Source organism: Vanellus vanellus, assembly GCF_965231255.1.
Source record: "Vanellus vanellus genome assembly, chromosome: 1".
In the NCBI taxonomy this organism is placed as follows: Eukaryota; Metazoa; Chordata; class Aves; order Charadriiformes; family Charadriidae; genus Vanellus; species Vanellus vanellus.
Window position 1 is genome coordinate 174,846,882 of NC_138905.1, and position 16,249 is coordinate 174,863,130.

Genomic DNA, 16,249 nt, shown 5'->3' on the forward strand with positions numbered 1-16,249 from the left:
TTGAAGAATCATTACTGAAAGATACCTATCTAATAATGACTTTGCTTGCCATTGAATTTTTTGATAGAATCCAGTGTAATCCAATAATCCTGATAGACCAGGAGATCATGGATGGATTTTTTATTGGTAGCAGTCTGAAAACTTAACACCTAATTATCAAATAAATTTTATTGTGCATTTGAAGATTTGTTTGGTAGAATGACTTGCAATTTACTTATTTGTTTCAAGCTAAAAGCAGACGGCAGTCAAAACCATATAAGCCTAAAAAAATTATTAAAATGGAAGGAAAGATTGTCATATCTACAGCGTGCAATAATGGAAGCAGTTCTGTAATTTCAAAAGATGGAGAACTCTACATGTTTGGAAAAGATGCCATTTACTCTGATAGTACAAGTAAGTTAAATATTTGTCTTTTAAGTTATTTCTCAACAAGAGTAATTGAAATCAGTCTGGAAGTTTTTAGCATGTGGAAATTATGTTTGTGTGTTTCTTACTCTAATAGATTACTGAATTTCTGCTGATTCAGCCAAATACGGCAGAAGGACAGAAAAAGAAGACAGTTTCCTTAAATTCTGAAAAAATATATAGCAGCACTGGTTACAAATACATGAATTTAATGCTTCCCCTAAGGGGGGGGGGGGGGGGGATTATTTGTTAAATTAATCTGACAGTAGAAGGCCACACAGGGAAAAGTCACAGAAATTAGACATGTTTTCTTAGAACAAAGGCTACAAGAAACCAGGCCTTATACACTTCTCTGCTCACAAGACAGCCTATTTTGAATTTGCAGGTGATCCAGTACATCTCAATTAAAATATTAAAGAAATAAACTCCGGTGGCATTATGACTTCTTTAGAATTGTTTTTCAGAACATGTGATTTGCAGAAGGGTTTGGTTTCATTCCGGCTTTCCTTTCTTTGCAGGACAAATGGCCTAGGCCTAAGTCTTTCTTCACTTCTTATTCTAGCACTTGTTTTTTATATCTGCTGTTTTTCTCCCTTACTGTTAATTTAAAAATTGTCAGTATCCACCAGTAATTTTGTTATATCGCTGAAGTTTCCTTCTCAGGTAGAAAGTGCAGTTTAACTGCTTTATGTCTTACAGGTTTAGTAACAGATTTAAAAGGCCATTTTGTGACTCAAGTAGCCATGGGCAAAGCTCACACCTGTGTGTTAATGAAGAACGGAGAAGTTTGGACATTTGGCGTAAATAATAAAGGCCAGTGTGGACGGGACACAGGCTCCATGAGCCAGGGAGGAAAAGGTGAGGGACCTAGTTTTTTCCTTTTGTTTTGCATGCTGGAAAATATCACAAGTTAAAACATAGCTAAGCATTTAATTATAAAATATAATTCCAATACTAAAGCTTAAGTACATGCAACATGCTTAAAAACCCCCCACAAGCATGGATGCTTTTACTTCAACTGTCAGGTATTTGGTGTTCTGCACATACTAATAAGCTTAGTTATGTTAAAAAAAAATAAAAGTCACAATATCTTTTCTTTGGTCAGTGAAAAAGCTTTTGAATGAATAAAACCAAACCTTGTCACTCTTTGTCATACTATGTGCTGTTGTCCTAGTAAGGAAAAAATGTCTACATTTCCTTGTTTGCATTCAGTGTTGAGGCTGTTGTTTGTTTAACCAGGGCATGAATTCAAGTCTACATCTTCCTCCACACAACTGAACGTTTCCGTTACTCCAAAATATTTGTATGAAAAAACATACCTATTTGCTTTTGCCAGATTAGAATATTTTACACGTGACAAGTAAATGACCTGTTACTTGTGTACTGAATATAAATGTGTCATTTTCCTTTCAGTTGTGAAACCTAGCTGTATACCCCAGCCCATGCTCAGAGAGGTTTCAAAAGTGTCATTGTGCTGGCTGAGCACGCATATCAGGCATGCCTAGTCATTCCTTTTAAAATCTGATCTGTGAGTGTTCTTCAGAGCTTCCTCAGTAGCCCCTGTTGGCCTCAGAAAACAGCTGTTTCATGTTTCAATATCTTAATTAGGTTTTGGAGTTGAGAACATGGCAACGGCAATGGATGAAGACCTAGAAGAGGAACTGGATGAAAAAGATGAGAAGTCCATGATGTGTCCTCCAGGCATGCATAAATGGAAGCTGGAGCAGTGTATGGTATGCACTGTATGTGGAGATTGCACGGGCTATGGAGCTAGCTGTGTCAGTAGTGGGCGTCCTGACAGAGTACCTGGAGGGTAAGCAAACATGGAAATATACTTGTGGTAGTGTGTTTAACCACGAAACCACATGTTAAATGTAAACTGAGTTGATCTGTTCTTAAACTTCAATCTAAGGTAACATTATATCTAAAAAGAGTCTGTGATTTTTAAAACCAGAAGTAGGCTAAAAATTTTCTAAATAGCTTGTGATGGTTGCAGGTGATGTAGATTTAAATGCATTTTTTTATATTTCTTCAGTGTATAGTTCTGCACTAGAAGCTGTTGAATATGAACACTAACATAATCTGTCTCTTGACAGAACTGCTGGCTTTGGGATAACCTTTCTTCATCCTATGATGGAAGTTTTTTGTCTTGCAGTTCCAGTTGCTTTTACTTGTTAATTCAGGATTGACCTGCATAAAGGGCCACTGCTTTACCTATTGCCATTACTATTTCTCCAGCGTTGCATGTCCTCGTTGTTTCCTTGTTTGTGTTTTCATGTGCTGTATGTTTAATTAAATGAAGAAAAGTTCATGCTGAGAAGCCAGTTCAGATATGAATGGTCAGTGTATGCTCCTTGGATCCATGCAGCAGCAGCTAGGATTTACACTATCTATACTTTCTGTTTATCTCAGGAAAAATTATGTGTCCACAGATAGAACAAACTAATAATGTATGTTTTAATTACCAACACATCAGTAATGCATGAAAATAAAAGGTAGTGATAAAGCAACTCTGTTTGCTGCAGAATCTGTGGCTGTGGCTCAGGTGAGTCAGGCTGCGCTGTATGTGGCTGCTGCAAGGCGTGTGCTAGAGAACTGGATGGCCAGGAAGCAAGGCAAAGAGGAATCCTTGATGCTGTAAAAGAGATGATACCTTTAGATCTCTTGCTGGGTAAGTGGTATGACACTAACAAGGTGGCTTTTAATTTTCTTTTTTACTGCACTTTTTTTTTTTTTTTCCTCCATACATCTTTAATAAAATCAATCCCACTGCTGACTTTTGAAACTTGAATTGGAATAACAGGTTAGTTTAGAAATAGGCTTGTTCTTTTCAGTTAATATTTCAGCTAGTATTTTGATTCTTCTGTATAACAAAACTTCGTATCTTGAGTAATGCAGTTCATTCTTTCAAATCAAATTGCTGAACTTTTAGACTTACAGGACAGTTTTAGTTTAATATTGTAAAAATGGATAAAATGTTGCGTATCAGGCAGATTTATTTATTGGTGATATACCAAAGTGGAATCATTCTGGTAAGTGAAATATTTTACTATAAACACGTGTGCCATTTTGACCTGTGCGGTTATGATACTAATGCTGAAACTACGAAGTTGTTCTTGTCCTTTTTTGATAGCCTGAAAATTCTTCTGTAATCCTTTTATCAGGCTTTTTTCCAGTCACATAAAAGACAGGGGATATTGGTTTTTGGAAACTTTTTTCTTTTTTCTCTTAGAAGTTTCAGAGAGAAAGAGCTGCCAGGAATGTGGAAATTACTTTAAAAAAAAAAAAAAAAAAAAAAAAAAACACAACAACAAACAACACACAAACAAAAAAAAACAAACCCCAAACACCTCCCACCCTGCCTCCCCCCTCCCCAGAAATATCTACCTTAGCATAAAAAATACCAACTTGTATGATTATTGGAAAATACAGTTTGGGATCTTGCCTTGTAAGATCTGTTATCACAGCATTTTTAATATTGTATTCTCTGTTCTTACAACTGGGCAATTACACATTTTTGGAGATCAGACTTTCCTTCCTTACTCTTTATGTTTAGATTTATGTAGAGCCCTTAATCCTGCATGGCTATATGGATATAGTATCTGGTATAGGAAAGGACCATAAAATAATCAGATGCGTGACTTTAAATATTTATACACCTCACCAGTTTATCTGGGGAGGGAGGGGAATAGCAATAACAGAAAACTATATGCTGTACTTCGACTGTGGGATTTCTTTTTCCCCAAGCAAAAGTTAAATAGAAACTAGAAGTGGTTCTCTTGATAAGTTAACACTAAGAGTCCCGAATAACCTCACTGTGCAGTCCTGGTACTTTCGTTCAGATATTTCTAAATGGAATTTGCTTATATATGGCTATTACAGAAGTAGGTTTATACTGATGGTGAATGTGGCAATAGCAGCTCTGCTTCACAGCTCTGTTCTCATGCATGACCAGGGAGGAGTTACGGTTTTTGAGCTAACCTCTGCTTTGCTAACTCCTCTCCTAGCAGGATGGATAACAGCTCTTGGTCCTGTGGTGGGCTTGACATAGTTTGAGGTGAGGGTGTTGAACTGATTGACCACATTTGTCTGGGGAAAAGTGACAGTGCTTCCAGGTGGAGTTTTTGTTTGATATTGGAGGCAAAGTATATTTTCTTACGTTGTTGCAGTTTGCTGAAAAAACATTGGGAAAAGGTTGTGCTTATAGTAGTTTTATTGTGGTATTCATTCAAGTCATGTTTTCTATTTAAAAAAAAAAAGTGCTTACCAATTTGTTTCAAATTCTTATTAAATTTAGCTAGCTTGGTAAATAAGTCAGATTTACATACAGATGTATAAATGTATTAAAAGTAATCACATGCTTCTTAGTGAGCACACAGCATATAGTGGTCAAGCATTCTTAAACTAAAAAATATCTAATCTACTTTAAACGCTTTTAAAATGTAAGCAATATGATGCTTGTTTTAATAATAATCCTTTCAGAAACTTTTTTGGGAAAAAATTGAGATAACCATGACAACAGATAATTAGATATAAATATGTATATGTCTAGTAGAAAGTAAGTTCTAAATGCTATTCAGTGATGTTGGAATTGTGCAGATTCATGAAAACTGGGAAATTCAGAAATAAGGCGTAAAACTCTTCCAAATTTACTCAGCTCCTTTCTTTATTTCTAAATACTATGTCAGAGCCATGTAAAGAGCAGGGAGTAAGCAAGCTTCAGTTTTGATTTACTTAACTTCTTCTAGGGTTTATTACCATCAGAACAATTTTAAAGATAGTTTTATGTATTTTATTTTCTTAATCTATGTAGCTGTCCCTGTTCCTGGAGTTAATATTGAAGAACACCTTCAATTACGGCAAGAAGAAAAGCGGCAACGTGTAAATAGGAGACATAGATTGGAAGAAGGAAGAGGTAAGTGACTTTCTTATTGATGAGAGGATTGAACACTTTAAGCAAACTTCTTAGTCTGTTTTCTAAGAATGGAAATTAATTAGTTTGCTCCAGTGAGGCAATACAGTAACCAAACAAAAATCGGAACCTAAATACCTAGCTTTTGTAATTTAGCAAGCTTTTGGAAAATTGTGAAAAACCTGTATGTTTAAAAAAGTCTACTCATAAGAATCAGAATTTTAATGGTGAAGAGTAGCATTTTGTATCACTTTCATATAGTTAATTTTCATTTTTTGCTGTTTCCTAGTTAAATAGTAGTTTTTTAAAATGTAGATCCTAAAACATTTTTATATGAAGTTTATATGCTTTTATATAAAAGAGTTGAAATAACTGCAAGCCTTTCTAACCCATTACCTATAATATGAATTACTTAATTATTATAAATTATTGAATGTCTGTTGTATAGTAGTAAGCAGAATTTCTTGTTTTATAAAATGAACTTTTTTATATTTGAATAGCATTTAAAAAATCGACATGCTGACTGAACAAAAAAAAAAAACCAAAACCCAAAAAAACACTGTCACTTCCAAATTTTCTTGCCTTGTGTGTTATCTACCTTGGGAATCATTGTTGATTTTCCACACAAACAATACATACTTTAATAGTTTTTCAGTACTCCTCTTGTTTTAAAATACCTCAGTGTCTTGATCTGGTAAATAGTTTAAGTTGAGAGATTTAAACTGATACAAAACATAATATTTTAGTGAAGCATGATAATGTGGTTGGTAAGATTATTGTGTGTTGAGAAGAGGAAAAACTTCATTGGAATTTTATGCTCTTCAAGTTCCTGCTGTGTTAGTAAATGCCATTTTGATTCTTTTAGGAATTAGATACTGTTTTTACTCAGATACAAAATGTGCATTGTGATCAAACTTTTGTTTCTAGGCTCCATGCCAGTGAACCTTGTGGGGGCAAATTGTGGCTTTATTTCACTTGAATGTAAGAAATTACTGGTCTTACCAGAAATAATGAGGAACAAGGAAGAGAAACCTTATAGTTTCCTATGCACGCAGAAAAGGATGAAATATGTATTTTTCTTTGAGTCTGTGGTTAACTTTAGCTGTGAGCTGGAGAGCCTTTTTTCTTCCTTTGTCTAAGTCATGTTGGAGCTGCATTGCATGCTGCTGGCAGCTAACAATTGCTTTTTCTTAAACTGTCATTGAATGCCTGGATATTATTGAAAACTGCTGCTGTTCAGCCCAGTAAGGTAATGATGACAGAGCTGGAAAGTATATTTCAGTTAGGGAGTAAAAAACCAAAAAGAGCAGCAGAGAAACATTTCAATTTGCTTCCATTCCTGTGGTTAGAAGTAGAACCAGAGCAGCTTATCACTTTTGTATGCTGTCTGTATCAGGGTGGAGAGAGAAAGAGAAAGTTTTGGCTCTAAGAGTCTCAGGTGATCAATATCAGGAATGTGTTCTTCTTGTTGGTTTGATAGGTGTATAGGAGCTGTAGCTAAAAAGATGTTGCATACATCCATATTATATTCTGTATCAAAAGAACATTGAAATTCTATGGAGATGGCTATTGGAGGTAGTGGGTATTTCTAGCTGGAAGGCTTGGGGATTAGTCTCCTGTTTCAGGTCAGAGTGACTTACATGGTAAAGCTGGGAATAGTGTTTCACAAATACTTAGAGATCTTGATTTACATAATCAGGTGTGAAAATGTGATTTGATAATCAATCTCAATTTACATAATGAAAAAGTTGGATTTTTGTTGCTTCTCCATCCAAATGTTGCAGTTTTCCGTGAGTTGGTGGAAAGAATAGCACCATTCTTAAGAACTCTTATGATGCTCTTCTTTTCCTGAGAGAGACCAAGAACGTTTAAGTAATCCACTAGAGTTTCATTTTGCTGTGCAAAAGATTTTTTTCAGCCTCATTTAACTTTAGTTATACTAAAGTTAAAACGAACAGACAGACTGCTCAGTTTTCCCAGAAAGTTCTGGTATTTGTGCATATGTGACTGAAAAAATCTTTGTTAAGGAAGAAGCTATTTGGAGATCCAAAGAAAGTTTTCAACCTTTCACTTCTCTGAAAAGATTGCTTAGTCAGTTAAAGGCCAGATTAGCTCTGTTAGGGTCTTTCCTTCAGGTACACACTATTTTGTTTGTCAGGATAATAATTTCTGGGTTGTAATGTTAATGTGTGGCTTTTGTTCTTTTATGCCACACCAGTGAAAAGCAAAGCATGTGCAGTTTTTGATAGTCAAGAATAGGATCTATCACTGCGTGTTGCTGATCACTCTTTAGTTACAATTGGTGACCTTTATTCAGTACAAATATCTTCAGTAGATCTTGAGTGTCTTATAAACAAGAGGACTCTGAAAGCTTTTTAAGTAAATATAGGAATATTTCATTCCTCAAGCAAGCAAGCAGAACAAAACAAACAGAAAATCACAAAGAAACCTCTTACTCATTTGCCTACTGAATGTGTTTAAATAGGAATAAAATTGAGGATAGACATGTAAGAGCACAAATACTGGTAGTATATTGGTTTCCACACTGCAGGTTTTTAAGTGGTCTAATTGTTCATGCTTCTTTATTAAAGCTCCAAATTTAGTCCTGTTACAGTGGCCTCTGATTTAAAAATATGTCCCCATGGTCCACTGAAGTTAAGGGAGAAAGTGATGTTTATGTCTACAGGTATGACAATCATTTAACTCCTTCATGAGTTCAGTTCTGGTCTCTTGTATGGAAGAAGACGAGTATGCTCATCCTTATTTGCATGTTTCTGCAAATATAAAGTATGAATTTCAGTATTCTGGGAAGGAGAAGTAGTTGTCATTAATAGCTACAATACCAATGCCCTAGTTAAACATTACTGTATTTTCAATCAAGAGCAGTTAATTCATCTCTCAAACATCTTCCAAGTCAAAGTAGCCTACTACTGTTGTAACGGACCTGCTGTTCAGTAGCACCGTGCTGAGGGGTAAGTAACTTCAGAAATTTTAGGTTCTTATACTGAAGATTTCTCTGAGTTTTTTTTAATCTGAAATGACAGTCACAACAGATTAGATTACAATTCTCAGATTAGATTACAATTCTATCATAGCAAGTATAACCAGAAAATAATTTTTATGTTTAGAACCAGTTGTTCGTGTTGCTTCACTTTAAGAAATTCTACTTTAGTGACAAATTAGATCCTTAAAATTAACAGTGGAAAAAAGTGTGTGTTTGGGATAATGAATCTGTTATTTCAAAGAACTTAAGACTTTCTTAATATTGGTTATATTTCTTTACTCTTTTCACTGCAACAAGTACATACAGTGTATTCAGATGGCCATTTTTACTTCTTTTCTATGACAGTGGTAGAATTACTTCGCTCAAGTGCTTCTTTCTTCTTCTAGCTGTCACAAGAGCAGTGAAGAGGGCTCAAAATCAATTCAGCATTTTTGAGTCTGGTGTATGACCTCTTGAAAAATAAAGCCCAGCTTCTATGCTAAATCATAATTTCCCAACCTAATTATTGATGAATGTTTTTCAGCTTTTCACTGTCTCTCAAGTTCTGGTGAGAAGTGAAGGAGCTGATGGACCATATGAAGAAATGCTTGTTGATTTTTCAAGCTGGTTTAGAGCTTGATGGGAGTGGTAGGACATGAGTATAGAGTTGGTTGCACTTTATTCTTTCTCCATGGTAATGAGGAAGTTTTGTATGTTAGCATGTTCAGAACATGGTTAGATTATTTTTCATTTCCTATCAAACACTAATTTTTTAGTATTGGGGGCATGAAAACATGTCTTAATGGATTACAGAAATCCCTGGGTCATATTGTGCAATTAACGTACTCAACCTAAGATTACAGTTTACTGAGTGAGCTAATCTTGAAAGTCATTCCTGCAACTTTTTCAGATTGGTATTTGAAGTAACAGAATTTAGAAGTAGTCAAATTTTTCAATTTATTGCTTAAACAGAATTCTGTTGTTTGTTGTTTTTTTTTTTTTTATAGAAGGCTGTGAGAATGTGAAAATAGCTTTTTAAACAAACTATATTTAATAAGCTAAAAAATATGATGATAATAAATGGTCTTGTGGTTCACTAGTATTTCACAATTTCTCTTTCTCAGCCAATGATGTAAAAACCTTTAGATGATCATTACTGAGATACGGATTTGGTGTGTAATTAACTAATGTTTAGCTAAAGATGCCCTTGCAGAAAGGGAGAATTATTTTCCTTCAGTCTTACTTGGGACAACAAAAAAACTCCACAGGACATTGATTAATTTTAGTCAAAACTGCCATGTATTGAGACAATATTATCTGAGGCTGCCTGTGTTTAGGCAATTTTTGATTTTTCTGAACTGTAAATGATTCAGTAATTGGTTTTACTGTGGTAACATAATATAATATAAACATAGGTAATAAATAAATATGGTAATATCATATAAGTCTGTTTAACATCTTCCCAATCCACTACTGGCTTAGAATCAGTTTGTCAGGAACGCTATTCTAAGTTCATTGCTGAACATATACCTAAATGTACATCAGAACTATTTATTCAAATGCAATATTTTTTATTAAATACTATTGCAGCTTCTTTCTATAGTTTTAGCTAAATAGTTGTTTTGATACTTTCAGGACCTGGAGGTCACATTTGTTTCAAAGTTTCTTTAAACAAATAAAAAAACAAACAAACCCCCCCTCTTTTTAATTAAAGCAATATCAAATCCATACATGACTTTCTTTTCAAGAATGCTTTCAAGAAAAAGCTATAGGATTTTGTCCTGAATGACCAGCAGGTATGGTTCTGTGAAATTACATTGTTGTATTTGAGTTTGTGATTTCTGTCTGAAAGAGGTGATTATTGTTAACAATGCGATTGTTAACAAGGTGATTTTTAAAGTAGAAATATTTATATTTCTGTTATAGTTTTAGAACTCAGATTTGCAATAGACTTAATGAGAACAGTTCCAGTTTATATTTAGTGTTTTGATTTACCTTATGTGTTTATATACAGAAATGAATCTTGCACATTTATTTAATAATATATACAAGTCAAGTATTCAGAAGAGAGAAAGTGTCAAAATTATGATTATCATAAAACTTACTTCCATCTCATTCTCTCACACCCAAATTGCCCTGCTTGCTTGTTTCTGTTAGCCTGCATCTCTTTTTCCAGTATTAAAAGCCCTGATAACTTTTCTTCCACGTCTGATTTGGAGGATTTAAGTGTCAGTAGAAAAGAGCTCTCAGAACACAGAAAGAGGCATGTATCCTGTTTTTATTTTCGGTGTTTTGACCAAAAGAAGCAAACTGCAATTAACTGTAGTTGTCTGCATGGCACAGTGACATTCTCTGTGAATATTTCTGCCATAATAATATACTGCTAGTCATAGTCTGAAAAATACTATTTTAAAGAGCATGCGCCTTAACTATTATCCCTGCCTCGTAGGAATATAAGTTTTGTTTCCCTTAAGGCTATAGATCTGGGACATTATCTCAGTATAAAGTTTTCTACTTTTAGTAGAATTGAAACTAAGCATTTGTCCCCAGTTTCATTTTCAGAAATATTTTTCTTCAAAATTTACCACCTGTTAACCTATTAGATAACTATTTTTTCTGTATTAGTGGGTTGCCTCCGTAATTTATTATTTTAAACCCCAAAACAACACCTGCCTGGTTTTTCTCTTACAAGTATTCCGGATGCCAAAAATAGGGTTTTACAACATAAAGTGGCATCCAACCTAGGACTTCTCCTGTGCAACCTTAATTTGTACTGTGTGGTCGTGTACTGTTTTTTCAGGTAGCCTGCTACATTCAGTGCACTGGTGTAGAAGTCACCATTTGAGATCATTGATTTCAGTCTTCTGTAATCACAGCTTGCCAAATAGCATTTGTTTAGGGAAAGGTACTAGAAGAAATCAAATTGTGTAATATAAATTCAAATCAAATAGTAAACTCTTTGAGAGTTCTGTCTAAGTGCTTAGATGGCCCAGCAAAATGCAAAAGCACATATGTGCATGTAGGATTGTATTAATTGGGTATGTTTTGCTGTAGTCCACTGCATTATTTAATAAATGCATTCTATTTTGCTAAAAGTGAAATTATTTCTGTGGATAAATGCTTTTTTTCATTTATGCTCTTAATTCACTGCCAGACAAAGTCTGTCTCGAAAGGCCTGCATCCTGCAGGACCAAGAAAGAAAAGCTAATCTTGACATTTCTCAGGCTAGGGATATTTAACCTCGCAGCTTAGCTATGGAAAAACATTCTGTGAAAAATAAAGGGAGAGAGTGAATGTCATTTTGCATTATGTAGCAACTGATTTAAAATAGCAGCACTGTAGTCTACCAGTGACTCTCCTTTGCTTGTGTCTGTAACTTAAGCTACTAAAATAACTGAGAATAGCAATTATCCCCATGTAGATCTATATTAGAGGATTCCAGAAGAGTATTTCAAACAATACTCTGTAGGCATTTTTTAACAAAATTAAGGAAGTGTATAATGGATGGCTGAATTGTTCCACCAGAATAATTCATAGTACCCAAATGGCTCCCTTTGTACAGACAACCTCCGATGTAAGTAGAACAATTCAATACAGACCATATCTGCACTCCAGTGTTTTGTTTCCTGTGGTGTTATTTTGGAGGGAGAGGAGGTACTTTACATTGTTCCAGCCTATAACTAAACATGCAGGCAACATAATGTAATCAAAATGTAGATATTTCCTATCATATTCTGATTGCGTTAAGATTTAGCATGCATAAAAAGCCAAAGAGGATGACAGACTTGCACATCCTGTTGCATCGATTTGGTACAAATTATTATGAAATGGAGATATATTGCATTTAATTTTATTTTGGATTCAAGTTCTTTTACATAATAGGTGGGAATGCAGAGTATATAGGAATATCCAGAAGCAAAGATAAATCCTGCTTTGGTCAGGAGGTTAGATGCTGTTACAGAGTTGTCATCTTGACTAGCGAAGTGCAATTCAGATGAGTGGCTTAGCAACTAAAGGCAGCCGTGTGCTAGCACCATGCTGGAACTGCCAGCCTTTTCTGCTTCCTAAACATTCGCTATGTCCCAAATCTCCTGTAGTTCTTTTACTCACCCTAATTTACTTCACTTCCTTCTGGCCTCCTGAAATTCTCTCTTTTTTGCCATCTTTGCTCTTAGCACTAAAATGCCAAAGGCTGCCTTCAGGGCTGTTTCTCATCCCCTGGGCTGTTTGTTGCACAGGTATTTTCTGGAACTTCAGAGTTTTTTTGCATAAGTTACCTAGAGATCACCTCTTCTATTTGATCACCCGCGAATATCTTAGATCGCCATGCTTCAAGCAGCATTCTTTGCAGTCCTTCCATCTCTTTTTGCAACTTTTCTAATCTGTGTTTCACTTGTGTGATAGTCATGTCCATTCTCTATTTCTCAGGCTCTTCATTTCATTAAGAACTTCTCAACAAGCAAGTCCCATTACTTTTCTCTTTCTTCCCTCTTTTTCCTTCATTTTTTTTTCCTGTTCTTCATCCAGCTTTCCCCTGTATCTTTTGCCCTTCAAACATTTTTAGCTTTCACAATCTGCTTATCATTCATCTCTCTCTCCTTTCTTGCCTTTTCTTGCTCTGCCTCAGTATACTCTTCAGTTATCTGCCTTGCAACTTGAACAGAAGGAAAGAGTGGTATAATTTTTTGTGTAAGTCTAAACACTGGGAAATAGGATATTAAACACAGCAAGTGGCCTGGCAGTAGGTAATCTTTACCAAAAATATATCTATTGAGAGGAGACTGTGATAAGTGGGAGAAATAGCAAGACAACTAAAGGAAGAATCTGTAAGATGAAGGTAAAGCAAAAGCAAATAAATATACTTGATCATCAGAAGGAGTTCTTAATTAACAAGGGGACCTGTTCTGGGATAAAGAGAGTCCAGATAAATGCAGTAGAACCAAAACAAAAGAAGTCTATGCTGTGTGTAGAAACATACATGATTAATGAGGTTTTTTGCCATTATATTAGCTAATGTAGGTATAAATCTCAACGATAGGCAGTTGTGGATTTTTAAAATATTTTTTATTTTCTTTTTTTTAAGTTAATGCTGAAATTTGGGAACATCTTTGTGTGAAGACAGGCTGCTTCATCTGAAGGTTCTAAAGCAAGATAGATTTGGCCTAACTTCCACTTAAATTTCTTTCTGTACTATTTACTATTAGTGAAGGAACTGATGGACTAAAGCTGACAGCAGGAAACCTGAGACAATGGGCATTTATGAAAAGTTAGCCTACATTGACTTGTCAATAAAGTTCAGCTAAGGAAATAGAGTATCAATGATTTTTGGGGAAGGGGGAGGACGACTACATTTTTCAGAGCTTCACATAAGCTGTTAATAACATGACACAAAGTCTGATTTAGGGTTGTTTGGTGTGTGTGTTTATTCGTTTTGGTTGGATTTTTGGGGGTTGGGGGGGGGGGGTTCTTTGTAGTGTTTTTTTTTGTTGTTGTTGTTTTTTTGAAAGTCCATGTAAGGCCAGGGTCTGGGAACTTGTGGAGTGGCGAGAGTGGCACTTGGCAGAATTAGCTGCTCCTAATTCATAGTTTCCATTGAACGGGAGACTTCTGGAAGGAGGAGATGCCTCCAAAGAAATTCTTGGTGGTGTGTTTAACCTTTAAATAGAGGAAAAACAGTTTTAAGGAACAGATTGCTGTTCCATGATGTACACATAATCAGCCTCAATTAAACTTAATACAGCACTGCTTTGGTCTAGATTTTAAAAAGAGAAAGTAGTCTGGAGAAAATTTTAAATACATACCTAATTGCTTTCTTCAAATAGAAATCTTCTCTTGGATGCCTTTATGTAAATGGGAAATAATTTTAAAATAACTTAAATAGATTTCAAAATCAGTAAGTAGATAAGAAAAAAATCATACTATTTGAGTAATTTTCTTCATGGAACAGGTGTTTTTTGATAGCTGTTTTTATTATAAGTGATAACTCTGCATTTTAAATATGGTAATTATGAATACATGTACAGTTGTTTTTTAAATTTAGCATTGATATGATGATGTTCCAAATGAGTATATGTAATTTTGTAGGAAGTAAGGCGTGATAATTATTTTTTTAACTATTAGAGACAGTAATGGATATTTGCTATCAAATTTTACTCCAGTGTGAGTCTTGTATTTCTCTCACTTGGAGTACAGTTGTATATGTAAGTTACATAAAAGTGTCACTGTGGGATATTTATTGCTTCTTTGCATATTATTTTGGTCTTATCAAGAAATGGCAACTTTCTTTTATTTAGGGCTTTTTGAATTTAGGAAAACAGGATTATTATGTAGTTATTACTCATTTTTTTCATTGCTTTTAATTTGAATTTTGTTTAACACACTGTTTCCATTTTGTGAGCTTTCCTATGCATGTGCAAAATGTTTCTCCTCAGGCCCCCTTGTATTTCCTGGTCCTATTTTTATGAACCATCGAGAACAGGCTCTAGCCAGAATCAGACCCCATCCAGCACAGCTAAAGCATAAACGGGACAAGCACAAAGGTATTTGGTCTTCCTTATTGGCTAGGGTGGAAATAAGCCCATCTTCCTAGTCACTTCTTCCATGTGCTGAATCTGTCTTTTCAAAGAACTGCACAAAAAGGGTTCTGCCTTTCTTCTTGTTAGTATCTTGTTACCTGAGGAGAAAGAAAACATTTTTGTTTTCTTTGAACCTTTTTTAAAAAGTGTCAATGTTTGGTAGTCTGCATCATCTTTGTTTTCCTTTCCTTTTTTTCTTTTTTTTTTTTTTTTTTTTTGATGAAATATGCATTGTCTTTCTGTGTGTCTCTTCTCATTTCTAATGCTGTCTCATTCTGAAGGTTCTTTAATTTTACTGTAGGAAACCTGAGCTTCTTCCAGTGACTCAGACTGCTGCGTAGAATTTGTGTTGGTTTTATGAATGTTTGTGTTGTATATCTGGGGTGATTGCTTTAACATACCAATTTCAGACTTGTTATTCTAGCATAAATTTTTTCATAGCTATGTTATATTCTAACAAGACTTTTCTTAGAAGTGAAATACTAAAAATAATGTAAACAACACTTTTTTTTTTTTCTAGCTTTGACTGGGGAGAATGCAAAGTAAAGTACAGGTTTTATACTGCAATATTCTTGAGTTAAACGTTCTTTTGCAGAATGTGCGTAGGGAGGCATCTGATATTTCTTAAGTTTTTGTATGTTTGGAAGGCCAATTGATTATACCTTGAATTTCTAAATGTGTAGTTTGTTCAGATATAAGTGATTTTTTTTTTTTTTTTTTTTTTTTAGGTAAAAGCAGTGTATTACCAAAAAACTGAAAAGCTGAATATATTAAAGTTCAGCTGTATCAAATCTGGTTGTAGTTTGTATATATCTGTATCTAGATGTTTATGTACATATGTATTTATATATAAAGGATAAATACATAAAATGTAGATTACAGACCTGATCAAAGTAAGTAGAAACTCCTAAAATGCTGAGGGCCCAGAACGCTTCAACTACTTTTTAAAGAATAGCTAAATATGACAAGAATTGTTAGAATGGCATTTCAGTTGAATCAACAGAAATTAGTGATAGTATTTGGCATGTGTGCAAACAAATTGTATGACAGTTTGAAATCTTTTGGGATATAATCTCAGTGTGTGGGGGTGATAGGCCTACCTACTTATGAATATACTGGATCATAAAATGGTCTCGAGTTTATTTTAGGGAAATGAAAGCAGAATCTGATCCTTTGTATTTGCATAACATATATTCAGTCTATTTGGAAAACACATCATCTGAGCTGTAAGTCTTGATGGATTAAATAGAATAACCTGTCATCTCCCTGGGAGAGATTGAATGCTGAAAGACAAAACATACAGAACCTAAATGCTGTCATTTGTTGACAGTTTGCTGATGACCAGCATTCTTGGGCTGGATAGTACTGCTATTT

General features: G+C 34.6%; 1 protein-coding gene across 1 annotated transcript in view; it reads left to right on the forward strand.

The window, feature by feature from the left end:
• MYCBP2 (MYC binding protein 2) overlaps positions 1–16,249 on the forward strand; it is a gene marked incomplete at its 5' end in the record, with an annotated part of 208,140 nt that overhangs the window by 58,709 nt on the left and 133,182 nt on the right. Inside the window, 6 exons of the mRNA XM_082498138.1 lie at positions 229–393; positions 1,105–1,263; positions 2,014–2,218; positions 2,931–3,076; positions 5,219–5,320; positions 14,732–14,839. Of these exons, the coding sequence (XP_082354264.1) occupies positions 229–393; positions 1,105–1,263; positions 2,014–2,218; positions 2,931–3,076; positions 5,219–5,320; positions 14,732–14,839 (885 nt within the window). The remainder of the gene's footprint in view (positions 1–228; positions 394–1,104; positions 1,264–2,013; positions 2,219–2,930; positions 3,077–5,218; positions 5,321–14,731; positions 14,840–16,249) is intronic.